This window comes from Macaca thibetana, chromosome 12 (genome assembly GCF_024542745.1).
Source record: "Macaca thibetana thibetana isolate TM-01 chromosome 12, ASM2454274v1, whole genome shotgun sequence".
In the NCBI taxonomy this organism is placed as follows: Eukaryota; Metazoa; Chordata; class Mammalia; order Primates; family Cercopithecidae; genus Macaca; species Macaca thibetana.
Genome location: NC_065589.1, coordinates 121,546,146 through 121,566,729, shown reverse-complemented (window position 1 = coordinate 121,566,729; position 20,584 = coordinate 121,546,146). Strand labels below are relative to the sequence as shown.

Genomic DNA, 20,584 nt, shown 5'->3' with positions numbered 1-20,584 from the left:
CATAGAAAAAAATAAGAAAAAGAAGATATAAAAAGATTGAAAAGATTGAGAGAAGAGTGGTGGCTATCATTATGTATTTGTGGAATAATTATGATGAAGAGGAAGAAGACTTGGTTTGAAATGTCCAGTGAGTAGAGCTAAGGAGAGTGGTTTGGTGGTACTTGGAGCAGACTTGTGTACAGTGGAAGAAAGAATGTCCTACCAGCTATAATTTTTGTTGAGGAACTGAGCTGTCCTGTGAGGTCCCACCTCTTCACTTAGGAGGTTAAGTAAAATGGAATAGTCAACCATCTGCAATGTTTTAGGGAATGTGGAGATCTATATACATTATGCAGGGTAGGCTGGACTACATCACTTTCAAGGTCCTTTTCCCAACTCTGCAGTCTCTTACCTCTGATTTTATCACTTTCCTTTTTCAAAAGGCAGACATCCAGTAGAGACCAAGGCCATTCATCTTCTTTCCATTGAAAAGACAAATCAAAGACTATTTCTAATGTAATTGATGTTAACAACTGAATATTAGACTGGAGAAGATAAGCAATCAAAGCCAGGATTATTATCTAGCTGATCTTTGAGCTGCTAAATAAGGTAGAGAGTGCCATCTAAATAGATTGGTTCATGACCTTTCCTGAGACATGTAGTTACATCACCTCCAAAGCATAGGCAACTTTGGCACCTTTAGTTTTTATCCGATAGTCTTTCAAACATAGATAGATGATTGATAGATAGATAGATAGATAGATAGATAGATAGATAGATAGATAGATAGACAGACAGATAGAGAGTTATGCTTATGGAAGAGGGGGCCTACAAAAAGAAGAAATTGACAGAAAGTGCTTTACTATAAACAGACTTCAGTGATTGCATTATAGCACATGGCACCCTGCCAAAAGGTGTACTGACTAGATAATTTTTAAACAGAGGTAGAAATGTAAACCAACCTTAAAAACCCTTTGAAAACCTAAAACTGGTATAAACTTTACCTTTGCAGTTCCTAGTCCAGGGGATGTACCCCCAGTCCAGGATATGTACCCTCAGTCCCTCTTTCACTGTGCCATATCCTCCGTGTTATCCTTGTCTGTCTAAAGCCTATGAGGACAGCACAGCCATTATTACTCCTCCAAATAATGAAAATTATAATAAATATGATTTCAGCAAAATCATGGTTACAGCTTCTTAAAAATATTCTTTATCTTATGTTATTCGCAATAGAAAATAGGAAGGGTATCATCACCTTTTTTGGGAAAAAATATGAAATAATAAAGAGGAATTTACATAGCCAGTGAGCAGAAACAGGATGAAAATGTATGCCATCATATTGCTCTTCTATTTTATATCTCTTTCTATATGTCTAAATGCTGCAAGAAAACCTCTTTTTAAAATTTTTCATTGGCTGGACATGGTGGCTCATGCCTGTAAATCCCAGCACTTTGGTGGGCTGAGGCAGGTGGATCACCTAATGTCAGGAGTGCAAGACCAGCCTGGCCAACATGGTGAAAACCCTTCTCTACTCAAATACAGAAATTAGTTGGGCATGGTGTCTCAGACCTGTAATTCCAGCTATTCAGAGGCTGAGGCAGGAGAATCACTTGAACCCAGGAGCTGGAGGTTGCAGTGACCTGAGATGGCCCCTCTGCACTCCAGCCTGGGCAACAGAGCGAGACTCTGTCTCAAATGTGTGTGTGTGTGTGTGTGTGTGTATACACACATATATTTGACACATCATGATGCATAAATCACTAATAGATCTAAACTAGTCTCTCAACCCTTGATTATCTTCACATTTGAGTTACATGATTATCTGTTGTGGGAGACAAAAGACGGCATATAATACAATGTGCATTGTAGAATGTTCCTTTCCAATATCTCTGATCTCTATTCACTAGATTCCAGTAGCAACCCCCGAGCTGTGACAACCAAAAGTGTCTTCAGACCCTACCATATGTCCCCTGGGGCAAAGTTACATCTGATTGAAAACCACTAATCTGACTCCACGTTAATTCCTTTTTTTAAAAAAGAGGCACAAACTAAATTAATTGACAGTATGTGTATACGTCTGCTGTGTGTAGGCATGTGTGCCCATACATGTGCAAATAATGGACAAAGAAACCTCCCAATGTCTTTGGTTTCTTCTAGGACTCAAACCTTCCCAGCACATAAAAGCAATGGCACCATCTTGGCATTAGTGTTTAACCTGGGCTGAGGATTGGATGGTGTGTAAAATGAGACTTTGGCCATCAAGTGAGGTATTTTTATTTCCTCATACACAAAATGATATCATTTCCCAATGAACCACAAAACACTTAGCTATAGGAACCCAATAAGACAAATTGAATTTGCCAACAAAAATTGATATTTATGCAGAAGACATAGAAATCTTTACTCTAAACAATGTATCAACAAGGGTGAGAACATCAATAGAGTTATACATTCTCCCCTTGAATTGATTTTGTTTCAGTTGCTCAAATGTTTTTTGGATTAACTTTACTAATGAATTTTCACAGTGGTTTATTCTCTTGACTACTAAGCCACAGTCTGTGCTTAATTATGATATGCTTGCCTAAGTCCAGGTCTTTTATCAGACCATTAATGGCTAGAAAAGATTTGCATGGATGACAAACTAATACTCCTTGTTTGTAAAGGACAAAGCCAAGAATGCACTGCCTATGAATATTTGCATTCCACTCATATATAACAGATTACAGAAACTGTCACCATTATACTTGTATTTAAATGCCTTAGTTCTTTTAAGCTTGAACAATTCTCTGTGTGTATATTGTGACCCATATCCAAAATTAATACAACAGTTATAATAAGAACAACAGGAAATATTTCTATTGTAGTCTCACAATTTTAGAATTTGTGGTTTGATATATTAAAAGCTGTCTACCAAAGATCTCTGTCTTCTGCCAGTAAAGAAGTAAGCACTGTTACACACACACACACACACACACACACACACACAGGCACACAGAGTCATATATATTATATTTACAAGACACGTGGCATACTGTAAGGTTATCTCAAAACGACAAATCAATACCTCAAAACCAATGGAACTACTGTGTAATTTTATGTCTCTTCCATATTCTTTATATAATTAGACAATTGTTGAAGGAGCTTTGTGTTTTTCAGGTAACAGTATCTTGGCCTAAATAAACTCCAAGGCCAAGGTGCTCACTAATCCAATGTGTACTTATTATCCATATGCTCAAATATCACGATCTCCTGATTGTGGTACTGAAATGTCAAGCTGAATACATTTGAAGTTCACAGTCTATCTGTTAGGCAAAAGAACCATGTGAAAGAGGTATAAAAATAACCACAGTAAATCAGAATGCAAAGAATGCTTATTGAACGCCACCCTGAAACAAGCAGCCACAGTGGAGCGTGTCTGCATACCTCCCGACAGCATTTGATTTCAGAAAATAAGTAGATATTAATTTCCATCCAAATGCCCATTTCAATTCATTATCTGGAGAGGTAAATATTCACAAAGGTGACACCCAAGTCAATATTGACCTTGGGGGATAATAAATCTTGACAGTTACCGGCACAAGTGGTTTACATAGCGGATATGCACATGTACAATTCCACCAGGTACACTAACCGTGAAAAAAATCTAAAAAGAAATCATTAAAAAATCTGTGTATGCATATATATGTGTGCATACTATTTAATATTATTAAATTATTTTGAGTAATCCATTAAATAAACCTTCCTGTATTAAATTATTACTTATATTAAATTTTATTACAAATACAAAGCAGGGTCATTTGGGGTTCACCCGGGGGGGAGGAGAGAGCACAGTGTAGACCTAAATAAAAGGATTTTGTGATGAATGGTACTCTAAGTAAACACTCAAAGATGTGATTAAAGTTAATATTCTGACCAGAATCAGAAATCAAGACTGAATCCAGGTGTGTGACAATTTTATTTGTATATTTTCATCACTTCTACTCACATTAATTAACATTAGGGAGCACTGAGATGGCCTCACTGATGGAGCCCAAAGGTCCGTTTATTTCACAGATGTTGGGAGACAGAGGCTTGAGGCGGTTGAGGGAGCACTGCACTGTACACTCAGGGGTTTGCCCTGTAATATCCCTCATCCAGGCTTGCTGCCTGTGTTTGGGTTTCACCTAACCTGTCGTGCTTCAGTTCAATTTATTAAGTAGTTATTTTGCCATTTACTGTGCTATATATGGGCAATTTAATCACAGCTGACATGAGATTCCCTTTTCTGAGGAGGTCCCAAGGGAATGCCTGGAATGCAGGTAGATAATGCAAGGGCTTTCACAAAACAATTATTGAAAATACAAATAGCTACCACCAACTAAGGATATCAAGATAAGGACACAAGTATTTGACAAGCTACCATCTTTTCAAATCAGTAAATTCCAGGAAGAATGCCTTGCCCTGACACTCACATAAAATAGTAAGATATATCAGATTTACAATGGTTTAGAATAAAGCGCCTGCTTATTTAGTGTAACTTAGGGCAGAGATCATGTTTGAAGTATTTACCAGCCTGGACATCAGCTCGTTGGCCAATGCAAGCAGAGCCAGGTGGGGCACACCCAGTGTGGCTCTGCTGCTGTGCACCAGACAGGCGTGGACCATGACTGAGGAGGGATTCCATCCCCGCTCTTCCTCAAAACATTCTTGCGCCTAGTCGCTTTTGCGTGAAATTGTAAGCTTAGAGATTCCTGCAATTAAGAATAAGGCAGAAATCTTCACACGGCACCTACATGAAGAATCAGAAGAAGGGCAGGCTGAGTGGTAGGATTCTAGGCCCTTCACTCTATTTTCTTCAAAGCTGCTCTTGTAATTTATTTTACATATTAAAATCATATGTAAGATTTCATTTAGTAAACCCAAAGGTTCTGCTTTTCAAATAAAATTTAAATATTTAAGGCTTTATTCCTTGAAAGGTTAATTCGTTTTCAGAGCTAGAACACTGCGTTGATTAATTGCCTCAGTGTGAACAGCCTCAGAATACTCTGTCCTTTCTCGATAGCTCCCATTGTTGATGCAGAAGACAGGCAAGACTGTAAGGCACTGGACATTGAGCAAATTATCTGGCCTCTCCAAACCCAAACAAGAAGGTCCACTGACTCAAGACGATAGCTGAAATAGAAGACACAGGAGACACAAAGACAGGCCTCGCAACCAAGCCAATGAGCAAGCCTGAGGGACAGACTCATGAGAACTTGAGAATAAAATAAAGCATTTACTACTGTGGTTTTCCATGCAGTTGACAATGAAAGCAGGTATGTACAAGCACTGTTCCTTCCCTACCAAGGGAATGCTCTGAAGCCAGTCGGTCAGGGGGCCATCATTTGGCACTAGTCAGTGATAGTCAGTGATGAAAAATAATGAAATTGGGTATACACTTGTCAAACCTAACCTTCTGCTCATCCCTATTGGGTAAAAAGAGCTTACAGTCTGGATCTGGGGATGAATCTTGCAGTGTAAAGACAAAGAACAGATCTGAATGCATCCAATAATTACCTTGTTTGAAACGATTATCTAAGTGTCAGGAATAAGGTTTTTCTAATTAGTAAAAAAATTGTATTGTTTATTTAATTGGTCTATATAAATTGTATGTATTTGTGGAGTACAACATAATGTTTTGATATATGTATACAGTGTGAAATGGTAAAAATATTTAAATCTTACTCTCTTAGCAATTCTCAAGTGTATAACACATTATTTTTAAGTATAGTCACCTTGCTGTACAAAAGACCTCTAGAACTTATTCCACCTTTCTAAGTGAAACTTTGTACCTTTTGACCGACGTCTCCCATTCCTCCCTACACCTACAGCCGCTGGCAACAACCATCCTACCTCCTGCTTCTATGAATTTGAGATTTTTAGATTCCACACATAAGTGAGTTGTGTAGTGTTTGCCTTTCTGTGACTGGCTTGTTTCACTTGGCATAATGTCCTCCAGGTTAATCTACGTTGTCACAAATGACAGAATTTCCTTCTTTTTCAAGGTTGACTAGTATTCTGTTGTGTTTTTATACTATGCACTTTCTATCCATTAATCTGCTAATGAACACTTAGGTTAGTTTCATGACTTGACTATTGTAGATAACGCTACAGTGGACATGGGAGAGCAGAATTTAGAGATAAAATCCATGTAACAAATTCTAGGGCTGCAGTATTCTTCAAGGGTGAAATATTATGTAGTGACAAAAGTACTGCACTTAGTGACGGGGGAGTCTCAGGAACAGACACTCATAGTGGGCACTGATCATGGAATCCACAAGGCCATTAGTGAAGGCATGACGCCTGGCCACCAAAAGTTGATGAAAAGCTTTAGTGAGCAATACAAGCAACTTTTATAAACGGCTAACCTATAGGAACTGGTTGCCATAGTGACTTCTAGATAGGGAGAAGGAGCCTTCTGCAAGACTGGAATAAGATGGCCTGAACATTGGGGCAGAATCTGTGGGTCTAGACACATGAGGCTTTTCTCACCCTGGATGATAGGGAAAGACTGTCTCTGATAGGATGAATTATCTGCTGGAGTTTAACAACAGCCTAAGCCTTTGTGTTGAGTTCAATAAAACAGCAGATAAAACTTTTAAAAGTATGAGTTTTGGAGCCAGAGAAAAGTGGGTTAAAATCCCAGTGTGACCACCTATAGCTATTTAATCTTGGGTAAATTACCACACCATCCAAGCCAGTATATCCTCACCCTAGAATGGGGAAAAGAACAACTGTCTCATAGGACTGTGATAATAAATAGAGTAAGATCTTACCAAGTACCAACCTTGGCACGGAGTGTAGGTTTGAAACCCTGCTGAGAAAGAAACACATTACTTAACTTTATCTCTAATCTCCAGTGTTCCAGCATTCCAATCTGCTTGGTTTCATTTCTTTGGATTGTGTCACAGGGTTCCTGATTGTTGTAGAATCAGAGGCATTAATCTTTTAATATCCTGGTGGTTTCAGCCTATCTCCAATCAGAAAGCATCTGCTCTGGTTGACCCCATTACTGTAAACTGACAGAGCTCATTCACTCAAAGGTACAACTCACGGATGTGGCAGCATAGTCCCAGGTGACCGTAACAGGGGCAAGCAGTATCTGAAGACTTGGGGTGGGGCTGGGGTTTCTTTTTACCCAGAGCCCATCCAAAAGGCTCTGTTTCTGTTCACTATGCCAGTCTGTGGGTTTCCTTTTCTCTTGTGAATTAATAAGTCCTTCCTACTCCCCATTATTGATTCATCATAATAGGCAGTTCACAGATTAACAGTTGATCATGGGAAATGCAGCAACCTGTTGTTCTGAGATGAGGAGAGAGACCACAAAGTAGGACTCTGTGATACAGGAAGACTGGAAAACATAAATAGGGAGAAAGAGCCAAAAAACTGAAGCCTGTGCTCCCAGGATTTTGCAGCCTTAGCCATGGGTTAAGTTAATAAACTTGGGTCATCAATTTTAATTGGGTATTTGGGGAAAATATTTTATTATAATATAAACATGGATATAATATGGAGCTGAATGCAAATTTGCCTGAGTGTTGAAGATAAAATTCAAGAAATTACATGCTTCAGTGGCCATTTGAAGCTGAGCTCTCAGAATCCCCTGGGTTCCCATGCACTCTATTTTCCGGTGAGCAGCACTTCAGTGGAAAAGTTTGAAAAGCATTAACTTAGGCCATAAAACGTAAAAACAAGTCATTTAGAAAAGTTAATTGCAACAGGAAGAGTGAGGAAAGGGAGGTAGAAGGGAGAGATGGAGAGGAAGAAGAGAGAAAGAAAGGAAAAAGTAGAACATGGGGAAGAGAGAGGAGAGGAAAGAGAAGGAAGAAAGGAGGATTAGAAAGAAGGCAGATCAGAATATTGGGGAAGAATATCAAAGATAAGGGAGCAGGGAGAAAAGACTTAAAAAATAAGAGATGCTTCGTACATGGAGCAAGAGTAAAGGAATGACGGAAGGGTGGATCACAGTGCTATGACCTTGCTTTGAGATGACACAGTTACCTTTTGTTGTGGTTTTCTCTGGAGCTATGTGGATGGCAATTTTAATTTTTCTTCTCATCAACTGTTTTCTCATGAACAAAAAGATTTCAGAAGTGTACAGATAAATGGATGAGCACTAGGCATTTCAAAAATACCTGAGGAAGGAAGGAAGGAGGGAGGGGAGGAAGGAAGGAAAGAGGGAGGGGAGGAAGGAAGGAAGGAAGGAAGGAAGGAAGGAAGGAAGGAAGGAAGGAAGGAAGGAAGGAAGGAAGGGAGGGAGGGAGGGAGGGAGGGAGGGAGGGAGGGAGGGAGGGAGGGAGGGAGGGAGGGGAGGGAGGAGTCACAGATAACATGTCTTAATAACTCATGAATTATGATGCAGCACCTGATTTTTAACCCCAAAACAACAAGAAAATAGGAATACTTATGCCTTATTTACCAGAAACAGACTTCAGTAGTACGCAGGAAGGCAACGTGGCTCTCTCTACTTTACAATTCTAGGTCCATCTGCCTGAATCTCCTGCAAATGGCGGTCTTAGGGAGCTGAGAACATTGTCATACACACTCCTTCCCAAGATCATGGGTTTACTTAAGGTCTGTTTAAGGATCCTTCTGCCATATGCTGACATCTTCTCCACGGGCCTGTTCAGTTTTTGGGAGGGGCTGTGCTCCTTACTTCTCCAGATGAAGCTTGTTTCCCCTACTCTTATGGGGCTCCTTTTGTGAGTTCCTCAGCAAGCAGCTTCACTGGCCAAGGCCTAGAAGCAGTGATCATGCTATGACTCAGCCCAGGAAACAAGTGAGGGATCCACAATGGTGATGTTTCTCTGTCAGGTGGAGGTAGACTCTACTTATAGACTGTTTACATGGGGGATAAAATGAGAACAAATTTCTATTTGTCTTAGCAGGGACCCACCCATCCCATTACCCAGATGAAGGGGAAGTGGGCCAGACTTCGCTTGAAAATGGAAATGTGGCTGTCCTTGTCCTACATTGTATCATAAGTTATTATGAAAAAATCCATGTTGAGTTTCATTAATAATTATAACAAGTATAATGATTGGATGTCCACATTATATGTATTTTATGCAGAGTCACTCATACTTTTTTTTTTTAAATTTATTTATTATTATTATACTTTAAGTTGTAGGGTACATGTGCATAACGTGCAGGTTTGTTACATATGTATACTTGTGCCCTGTTGGTGTGCTGCACCCATCAACTCATCATTTACATCAGAGTCACTCATACTTAACAGACTTTGCAAGATCCATGTTAGTATCCACAGAACATATTCACAGAACGAGAATTAAATCAATCCCAAACTGTGTGACATATGCCCCTCTCACTGTCCTTTTTCATCTCCCCATTGGCCATCTGCTGCACTTTTGGTCATGTAATATGAGGGAGGGGTTCAGCCTGGGCAAAAATAGGAAAGTGGCAACACTTGTTTTGCATACCTAGAACATCCCTGTTCTTTCTCCTTCCAGATTCAAAACATTATCCTCCCTTTTCCAGATACCCAGTACTATCTCTTCCATACACACTTTTTTTTTTTCTGGAAAAGGTCTGTTTCTCTGTCAAGTACAGTATAGATTTGCTTTCGTATACTCAGTGGGGCTCTGTGTCTTAAAGCTTATTTATATGAATTGGAAGGCTCCCTTCCCCACACAACTCCACCCATATTTACAGATTCAGGAAATTAATGGAGTTGGCAGATGAGTTGTTTGGGGACAGAGTTGGATGGGGCATTGCAATCAAGGGGCCTTCCCAGGTTCCCTGTGGGCACCAGGCCCATGTCTGGCCTGCATCAGTAACAGGTCTTGCCTGGAAGTTTCACTTTTGGTGACTACGCCCGTGTCGTTTAGCAAGGCAGCACTGGAATCTCAAAGATTTCTTACTCCTTTTATCTTACATCCAGAAGAGAATCATCATCTCAGGGAAAAGTTAATGGTAATATACAAACCACATGGTCACAAGACAGAGGAAAAGGAATGGGAAAGAGAGGAAGAAGGTTTAAGAAGAAGGGAGGGAGGGGAAAAAAGATACAACTGAACCCACCTATTCATTAAATAGTGGCCTAGACTAATACCTACATAACATTTGTCTATTTGGCACATTTCTTTAGACTGCTATTTGCTTTGGATTGCCTTTAGAAGGATATTTCTGCTTCCAAAGGTGAATAGTTAAAAATAATATACATCATGAGCAGTGTTTTGGCATTTCCCTTCACTTTCTTTCTATCTTCAACATTACTGTTGTCTTCCTTTAAAACTCTATCAATTCAGCTGATCCAGTGAACAGATGGCATTAATCAACCCCCAAGAATACGCACAAAAGCAATTAGAAATGTAGAGACATGGAATTTATGCCAGCAAATCAATTACCAATGATAGCACATCAGCGTAGCACACCCAACTTCCCCTTGTTTCTCTTTCCACTGAGCAGCCCCTGATAGCAGTAATGATCCCTGGTTTACCCCTCTGTCAGATGGGGAATGAGAACCGGGATGTTGAGGTTTAATTACACATTCCTTAATGACTAGTTCTCACTCTGCTGACAAAATCCAGCATAATTTACAGACTAGAAGATGCATCAGGATGATGGATACAGACAGCATGTGCTATACAATGTCATGCAAATATGAAATATACTGCACTGAGAATATGGTCGTTTGGTATTCCCAGAGAAGAACTTCATTTCAGAGAACTGAGTACCTTCGCTAGCATCTATCCCTCTCATTTGTCAAAAACAATGGAAACAGCTATAGAATACATTTTAACCACCAATCTGTACCTTCTGTGAGTTTACTAGCTCATATATGCCTAGGTCTTAAATTTACTTGGCCATTATTTTTTTTTTCCAACGCTGTGTAACTTTTGCAGATTCTGATATATCTATCCTTCTTTACTTAAGGTCTTACTAATTGCCACTTCAGTTATTGTAATCATCTCTTAACTGGTTTTCTTACCACCAGTCTTGGTCTATTCCAGTCTATCCTTCACAGAGTAATTTTTTAAAGCAACAAATCTGATTATAATCATTACATGTATAAAACATTCAATGAATCTCCATAGCCTTAAAAATAAAAGACTCTCATGCTTACCTACAACTCTGTTTTTTTCTTCTATCCCTATACCAAGTAATAACTGCCCCCCTCCCATTTCTCCTGCTAACGAAGTCTGACTGTTGAAATCTTAGACGAATTTGTTTTTCCTCAAAGAGTGTACTTTGATGCCCCAGCCAGTATGAGATGCTCATTTTGTGCCTTAAAGTGCATGCTGTGTTTACCTTTATCATAGCATTTATCACTCTGACATGACTGAAGGTTTATTTTTCTAACAAGCAAGTGTTCAAAGCTGCTTGAGGTTATGGACTACATTTTCTTATTCACTATTATTTTTCCAGATTCATAGACAAACTTGAGTTTAGGAAAGAGAACCTGTAGTTCTAAAATATTTTTTTCAAATGCATAACACACACACAAAACTATTAACATTTAAATCTGCTTTTGACCACAGCTTAAAAAGATGACATGGGATTCATGGAATCATGTTATCAGGGTATGATGTAGGTTTGCAATTAAAAAAAAGAGATCTTTTCAATAATTTATTAATAAAGCCCCATTGAATATAATCCAAACTTTTCCATTTTATACTGATCCTTGGGCTATAAAAGTTTTTATAGAAATGTGATTATGTATTTTTTTAGATTCTATAAGCAAAGCTCATTAAAATTCCATAAAGCAAGTTAATAAAATTGGCTGCAACTTGATACTGATGTCAGTGGATGGAGAGGCTTCCTCTGTTAGGAACAAATGGCCATGTGATACATAAATGAGACCATCATAGCAATGAAGTCATGGAAATACGAAAGCTTCCATAGGTGCAGGGGCTCGTTTTTCAGCTCCCGCATCCAATCAGGTGATCCAAACTTCTGTTCTTTCATTTAACAGCTAACTGCTTCTTGGCTTTTCCAAAACAGTAGTGAGTTATACTTGTTTCAAAAATAGACATAAAACAAATTTTAAAAGTAATACTCTAGCGATAGAGCCAAGAGAGAATTTCAGTTTAGAAATAAGCATTCTTAGCAGGAAGCCAATCATTTATTCTCTCATCCTTTCACTTGCTCAATGTTTTAGAAATTGAATATAGACTTTCAAATAAAATATGACCATCAGAGAACTTTGCATCCTAGTTGAGTAGACAAGAATTGTTAGTGCTATGGAAATGTAATATATAGGGGCACTTGATAGGCCTGAGAAAAATATTTCTCTGTGTGTGTGTGTGTGTGTGTGTGTGTGTGTGTGTGTGTGTAGTAGGGAGAGAGTGAGATAAGATAACAAATGAAAAAGGGTATTTCTAGACCAAGCAGGCAGTCTATGAAAATAAATGCAAGATTTGAGACAACAGAGCTTGTTTGTGGAATGTGAAGGAGTTTCATAAATTTGTGTTGGAGGAATGGTGAAGATGAGGTTTAGTCAGATCAGGGCCAGGCCTGTGCTAGGACAAGGAATTCATAACTATTATTTAATTAATACTTGTTGGTCTGACATCTGTAGACTTACAAGCCGTAATGTCAACTTGTGCCTTTTATGGTACTGTGTGTGTGTGTGTATGTGTACAAAAGGGATTCACAAGTCCTCATCAAGGCTGTGTCCTTTCCCTATCAAGTTTTTAAATCAAAGCTCATGAAAACATAAAGCACCAAGTGCTCATCCAGATGAGGCTCTTATCTTTGGTCATTGTGCTGTTTAGCATTTTGCATCAAATCTAGATCTCCATTTCTTTTTTCTTTTAGATGTGACTCAGGAGTTGGCCATGGTGTGAACTGCTACTCTCATGCCCTTTGCCATGGGTAGAGCTACAGAAATTAACCATAAAGAACTCATGTCAAGTTTCCACAGATATGTATATACACAATGTCAAAGTGAATGTTTTGGAATGAGTTTCATATCTTGCAAAGAGTTTGGTGTTTGAAAATAGATAAATATAGGTCCAGATATTGACTTTTTATTGCTTAGATTTGTGATCTTGAGGAAATCATTAACTTCTGCTAACCTTGAATATACTAATCTGTAAACTGGATCTGTAAGTATACCTAGCTGTGCTGCTTTGATAATTTATGTGGACACAATATGAGGTAAGAGATAAGTGTATAGAAGTTGGTAGGAATTAAAACCCTACTATGTTGTTATTCTAATTATAATTGTTTTACAATGTTAGAATATAATCATCCCAGAAATATCCAGATGAAATGACCAGTAGGCAACCTTAGCATTTAAAGACAAAGTTCGTTAAAAGTAAATAGGATGTTAATAATAATGATCTAATCCATTTTCTTCATTTCATACAGCAAGATCATCGGGGTAACTATGTAACCTTTACAAGGTCACCATCCACAAAGTGGCAGAGTTTTGATGAATGAAGAAAGCTTCCCTTATGAATTAAAAATGTCATTATTGGCTCCAAATGTGTACACTGCAACCTTTCAATAAAGTCCTATTGAGTGAATTGCAATTGCCCTCTGGTATTGTAGGTAACTAGATCTTTTCTCCACCTTCTCATTATAAGGGAGAAAATTATCATTGTATACACAGGCAATATTTGAGTGAAGCTCTGGCTTATCAACTCAAAGACTCTGAATCACCAAATGAAGGTTTTAGGGGCATTTCAAACGATATCACATTACTTTGTTTTTTTAACAAATGGGCATTAAGAAGTAAAGTGATTCAGTAAAGGGAAACTGGGATCCAGTAATGAAAGCAATGAAATTGGGCAGAGGAACAAAGGAAAAAGAAAGAAAACTGCAATGAAGAGCATAGTCACTCATTAGAACAAAAATAAATCAAGGAGAGAGTAAGGTTTTCGGAATAAAACTAATTTTCTCATAATTTTGAACTCATGTGGAAATTGCTAGGCTAGGGTTTGGTATACATTTCCCAATTGTGGAAATATAAATTTAGTTGTGAGATGGGGCACTATCGGAAGAGAAAGGAAAAAGTGCTCATATGTATTGTCAAAGATAAGCCAATTCAACAAAAGGAAAATCTTTAAGACTCTTCCAAAAGAGCATTATAGTTCTTCCTTTACTTGTGCCGACTGTAAATGCCACAAAAAGTTGCTGCTGAAAAAACTAGACAGATTGTTTGTTTATTTTGAATATTACCTATTGATTGAGTTTGTGCATAAGCTTCAGATAACTCAAAGTGCATCTCCTTATTTGAAGAGCCTTATGAATCTGATTGACGTTCTCATATATCATAGATGAAATTCCACATGTGATGAATGAGCTAGAATGAAGAGTTTTTGATCCCTCTCTCAAGGCTGTATTTGTGTGACCCTAATATGTAGCAACAAACTTAAGATACTGTGCTTGGAAATCATTCAAAGTGATGTATGGCTCAAAATTAAAGCTCTTTATAATCTCACAACCTATACTTATTGTTAAAAATAGTAAGTAACGACACCATATGTGTTCCATGCATTCCTGCTATCTTCTGAATGCACACTCTATCACTGTAATTGTCTTTTAACATACTTAATATTTAAAGAATTTTCTCAGTAATATATGTACCTGCTCTTCTGTTTTGGAGCAGATGCATACCTAAATTGCTGTTTTATACTCAAGCCTGTGAGCACTAAAAGGTTGAATAACATAACAGGTATTTGAACCCTTAGCTGTGGCATAACTAGGGCTAGAACTCCTCAGCTCTTCTAACTCCCAGTTTCACTGTAACCAACTATCAAGTCATATCACTTCTTCTTGTGTCAAAGGAGTTAATATTATATGTAAAATGACTTTTTGTTAAACATTGGCCTACTATATCTACATTCAAAGTTAACTAATTCCCTCAGGGTAAACCCAAAGGAAGAATTGTAGCTATTTAATATCCTGAAAATCTGAAATGAGGGAATTTCTGCAGTTTTTATTACTGGTAGGTAATTATGTTCTCTGCAAAGATTCATAATACCTGTACTGAAGCTGGCCCTTCTAACCTGACTTTATTTTAATTTTGTTTAATTAGAAACTTACAAAATCTATAACTGGGCAAGCATTCATCTTTCCTTTGAAGTTAAAAGCCCAAATTTTGGTCAGATTATGAGAAATGTAAGTGCACGTGCACACACACACACACACACACACAAACACACCACACCACAATGACAACCACCAACAACATATTATTATAAGAATAATAAAAACAATTAGAAGTTATGTATACCTGAAGAAAGTCCACAAGTGTAACTATATACCATGGAAAATATTGGGTTAATAATCCATTTTCAAGGCTATTGTCACAAATGTCATGAAGTATTACTTCAAAATATAGGAAGAATGATCTTGTAAAAAAATTTTCCAAATAAACTTTTATAAAGTGACTATTTGAAAAGAAATTGCTAATGTTCAATATATGTATACAAATATTAATTGATTATAGATAAAAATAAACCCAAGTCTTATATTTAATGAATAAAGTGTGTGGTCAGTAGAAATCTAAATGAATTGTGGAATTTTAATGCATTTTTCTTAGAGCTTCTGCATCATAGGTTATGAAGACACCAAAATATACCAAGTTCAGAGCTAATCTTTTTCCGCTGTTCTATTATTCACTCAATTAATAGATTTTGTACAGCATAATGATCATTAATGATTATTCCTTAAGAACATTGACCCTAAAATATTTAGCAAGCAGCGAGCATTCAATTGAAATGTTGATTGGAAATGGGGAAATTAAACTGTCACTGATAAAATACTAAAGCTCATTATCACAAAGTTTCATTTTAAATGTTCAGAATTAGCTTTATTACTACATCGGTAATGATAAGCATGAGTCTTAAATCCATGTCATTTAGGTTTTATGAGCATTATTAAAACACATTAACCACAATTCAATTAATTTACAAAATAAATGCTATTCTACAATATTTGTTTTACTGGCTCTTAAGCAAAGCTGTTGCATTAGGAAGTCCAAAGCCATATGCCTATGGAGTGTATTTTACCCTTATCTCTCACCCCCATCTTTGTGGCTTTTCAAAGTATTCACTCTCCTCAGATAGGTAAATGTGCTGAAGGGAAAACACAGCTAGCTTGCTGCCACGCCTTTGTATCATTAGGACAATACTGACCTCTAGTGTTCTAGAAGGTGGAGAAACTAGCCCAGCACTGTGCCTTACTTCCTCTTACTAACCACTTAGATCTTTTTCTAAAGCAACACGGGAACAATTTCATAGAAGAAGAAGAAAAAGAAGGAGGTGGAAGACAAGGAGATGAAGAAGTAAACGAAAAAAGTCAGATTCCAACTGCTCCTACATATTCTCTGAAATAATTTATAAACCAGGGCCCTTTGGATCCTCCTTTAGAGAGGATGATCCCTTTAGCCTTCCTGTAGAATACAAACTTTAATACAATCGGTATAAGGCATTACGACTAACTGTAGATGCTGTCCCTCCAAAACTTCTGACCACAGATAGAAACACTGGCTCAGTTTTGAACATTTTTCTGTATACTACATTTGTTCAATTATCTTCCCTTGAGACATAACTCTGGGGATAAATGCACAGGGTCCTCTAGGACCTAAGTGGGTGGAGAGTGAGGTAGAACGGCCCCTATGTGGTAAGTAATCTTCCTACTGTTCTCTAACCATGATAGTGCAAATTACAAAAAATAAAAAATAAAACTCTTCCAATATGGGTAATATTTTTGAGCTTCATGACAGGAATAAGGGATATGGGAGCAAGCCCAGAAACTTGAGGCACCTTGATAAACCATCTTTGGAAACAACACAGATGGCTTAATTGCATTCTTTCTCATTTAGGAGGTCCCAGAGCTGGAAAAACTTCCTCTCCTCAGCCTAGAGAGGCAGCTGAGAAATTGAGCCTGAACCTCTCACAGCTCCAGAGATTTATTCAAGTTTGACGGACTGGATTCTTTAAATATATAGTGCAGTTGGTGGATCCCCGGGAGTCCAGCCTTCCTGCCTATTAAATTAAATGTCCTGCACTTGCCGAGGTTAGATCTTGGACGACAGAGTGTACACTTAGTGTATACTCATTAATGTTCATAAGCACAAAGATTTTTGGGGTGGGGTGTGCATCAAAGCTCTTCCTCCTCTAATAGGGGCAGCCATTGATCTTGTGGTTGACTACAGTGGTCCATGACTCTTAGGCCAAAACTCCCAATCCTGTTAAACCGGTGCCCATTGGTTGCAGGATACCCCAACTAGAGCCTTCTACCTAGGGCAGAACGCAGAGCCACGTATCGTGGGGTGCTCGGTATACTGCAAATCTGAGGCACTGCATTCAGAGATGAGGCACTGTCACCGAGCACGGTGGCTGGGAGCTTCTCCATCCCAGGAAGCTCAGCTCCCAGTGCATTCTGTCTGAACCGGGGGCCCTTCTCCGGAAAAAGCCCTGGCTGAGATCATGCAGGCATGGAACACGGAGCTAGCAGGAGATTAAGGGAAGAGAAACCCTTCCTCATCCCCTAAACTTTGCGATAACGGAAGAAGGCAGGAAATCCAGCAGGGCTGGCTCATTTGAGCTCTGCTAACTTTTGGGATGGTTGGAGTGATGGAACCACACTGATTAGCTTTTTTTTTTTTTTTCCGTTTCCTTTGCCCAAAGCAGACACAATCGAGTACGCTTAGACAGTTGATTGTCTTTCTGAATGCGATCGTTTTCCACCTCACCTACCCGCCCCCAGCTCCTCGTACTCACAATTTGTCGCTGTTAATCCTAAATGCCACAAGCCGGAGAACAGCAAAGTCAAAACGCTGGTCAGCTGTGGTACAGAATCCATTTCCCCCGAGTGAGCGGTCCCTCCCAATGGAATCCCAAATTCGCAGTCGCCAGCCGCGGCTTCTTCTCGCTCGCTCTCTTCTCTGCACGGCCTGACCCCCTCCCACCCCCCCTTGGAGAGGCACTTGCTCTTTCACACCATCCCGTGCCCAGACGCTCCACCGAAACCGTGGCGGGGGAGTCTCCGGAGGTGCAGCTGGGGCTACGGTCCCCGCAACAGCCGCTAGCTGGACTCGCCTTCCTCGCCCGCCTCTTCCTTCTCTTCCTCCCTCCTTAACGGTGCAAATCCAAACCCAATTAGAACGACAAGCGCCGGAGCTCGGTGGACAGCCAAATCCACCTCTTCGGGCGCGAGAGCTGGAATCAGCACCGGGGTGGCGGACAGCTCCTTATAGGCGAGCGGGGCCGCGCGGCGCCGCCCACAGCCAGGCCCGCCCCGCGCTCGCCTATAAGAGCAGCCTGGGCGGGTCTTTGCCCCGCTCCGGCGCTTTTCCTCCAGGCAGCCTAGCCGGTGCGGTGCGCTTTGGCTACCTGGGAGTGAAAGGCAAAGGAGATTCTCTCTCTCTCTACCCTCCACCGGCTTCCTCTTCCCTTCCCCCCATTTGGGAAACGAGTAGAGGTATTGAAATTTAAAGGAGATTTTCAAAGACCGCTGCTGAAGGATGCTAATAGGAGCTGGAAGACAAGCGCATTAGGAAGAGGGAATTTCCCACGGAAAGCTTTGTAATGAGCTAACGAGATGCGTTCCTCCACCCCACGTTTGGAGGGGAGGGGAAAACAGAGCTTGAATTACGCATTTAATTTCCCCTGCGTTCGTTCCCTAATGGGAAAAGCTGATGGGTCTCGACAGGATCGGGATTTCTGGTTTCGCGGTTTAACGTTGTGCGCGCTCCCCTGCTTGCAGACCCCGCAGCTACTCCCACCGCTCATCCTCTCGCCGGTCTTGGCGTCTGCGTCTCCCGCCCGCTGTTGGCGCGTTGCTTCGGGCAGGTACTGCAAGGTGCTCGGGGCTCTGGATTCCAAGTCAGTGGTTCACTGACATCTCAGGGAGACGGAGAGAGGAGACACACATGGGTGTGGTAGTGATGAGAGTCAGGGTGGAAGCCCGGGTTGGCTCATAGAATTCAAAGTATGAGGACTCTGCTGTAGGGATTTGAATTTTGAAAAAGGGAAAGAGTGATTTGGGTTTCTTTCTAGACACCCCCTCTTACAAATTTTGTTTCTGTTTTTAACTTCTAGTATACATCTGGAAACTCTCCTGCTTTATCATAAATCAACTTAGTTTGTTTTTATTGGAAGCTGTCAGAGAGCTGTCAAATCTTAACAAAATGAGGGACCATAATGATTTCTCCTATTTGAAGCTTACAATGAAGTTAGGGTTGATGAACTCTACCCACTTCAGAGGAATCTGATGTCTCCCTCTCTCCTCATCCTCCTCTTACCTTCAACAGAAGCAATTATACAATCTTATTTGTCATTGTAGACTCCTGACAATCCTGGCTGCACAACTATAGATGGAACTAGGTTTCAAGCAGCTTCTGCATGAATCCTGAGGTTAACCTTGTGTTTTTTGGTTACAGCTAGACTCACATCACTGAAATATTAAGAGATAGTTGAATGACAACTGGATTAGTGACCTCATCATTTTATTAGAGAAGAAAGAATTTTGAGGGTCCTATCACTTACACATAAATGATCCTCTTCTCTCTAAGCTTCTAACTAAAGATGATTATGTAAGTTGCTAGATTCCTGGGCAAACTGAAAGACTTTCCCAGCTGGAGTTTTAGTTAGAGTGCATGGTAGGGTGCAGTGGAGGACCACACCCAGAAGATGGTGAATGTCAACATATCGAGGCTGAGGTGACCTAAGGAGCTGTCCTCTTGGCAGCTGGGAAGGGGTCTGAAGAGAGGAGAGGGCTGAGGTTCAAAATCTATCTGCATGGGCTTCTTTTTTCCTTCTACCAAGGGTACTGAGGAGCTGCCACCCAACCCCTAGCCTTTGAGGATCCCATGGTGAAAAACATTTATCTGGCTATTAATCATACTAAGAAGTCTAGAGAAACATACTGAGCCATTACAGCTTGGTATGTTCTAATTGTATGTAAACACTTAGGCATTTTTAAAAGTAGAATAGTACAGATATAACTGAAGCTCCTTTTGCATTTTCTCTGATCCCATTCATCTGCCATCATACCTAGAAGTAAACACTTTACTTATCTGGTGTATATCATTCCTATACATAATGTTTTTAAACTTTTACCATACATATTTATCTCCCTGAACAATATGTAGAGTGCTTTGTCTTTAACCAATACATAAGTGGTGTCATGTTCTTTCATTTTGCACCTTGCAATTTACTTAGTACTATAATTTTGAAATGTATGTATCCAGCTACATAAAGTCCTAGTTATTTTATTATAACTACTGTATTGTATTTCATTTCATAAATATGCCAAAATATATTCATTAATTCTTTGATGTATGGATCTATAGATTGTTTCCAGGGTTGTTGATATTTCCCTTTAAAAAGTACAATCTTGTACCTGTCTTTTAGCTATTCTTGCTCATATACTGAAGAGTAGAATTTCTGGACCATAGGAAATGCTTGTCTTCAGCTTTACCAGGTATTTTCTGTTATTCTTAAAATGATGGTACCAATTCATAAGTCTCCTCCCCCTAGTTCCACATCCCTAACAACTCTTCAAGACCCCTCTCTTTATGAATAGGAATATGATAGTCAGACAACACGTCTTTTGTCACTGAGTTTAATGTTCCACTATATAATTCCACCTTCTACACCTCACACCC

The 20,584-nt window shown here is 39.5% G+C and overlaps 1 protein-coding gene across 1 annotated transcript in view; it reads right to left on the bottom strand.

Annotated features, from left to right (window-relative positions):
• CNTNAP5 (contactin associated protein family member 5) overlaps positions 1-18,268 on the bottom strand; it is an 862,050-nt gene extending 843,782 nt beyond the window's left edge. Inside the window, exon 1 of the mRNA XM_050752523.1 lies at positions 17,697-18,268. Coding sequence (XP_050608480.1) covers positions 17,697-17,778 — 82 coding nt within the window. The 5' untranslated portion in view covers positions 17,779-18,268. The remainder of the gene's footprint in view (positions 1-17,696) is intronic.
• Between the last annotated feature and the right edge of the window lie 2,316 nt (positions 18,269-20,584).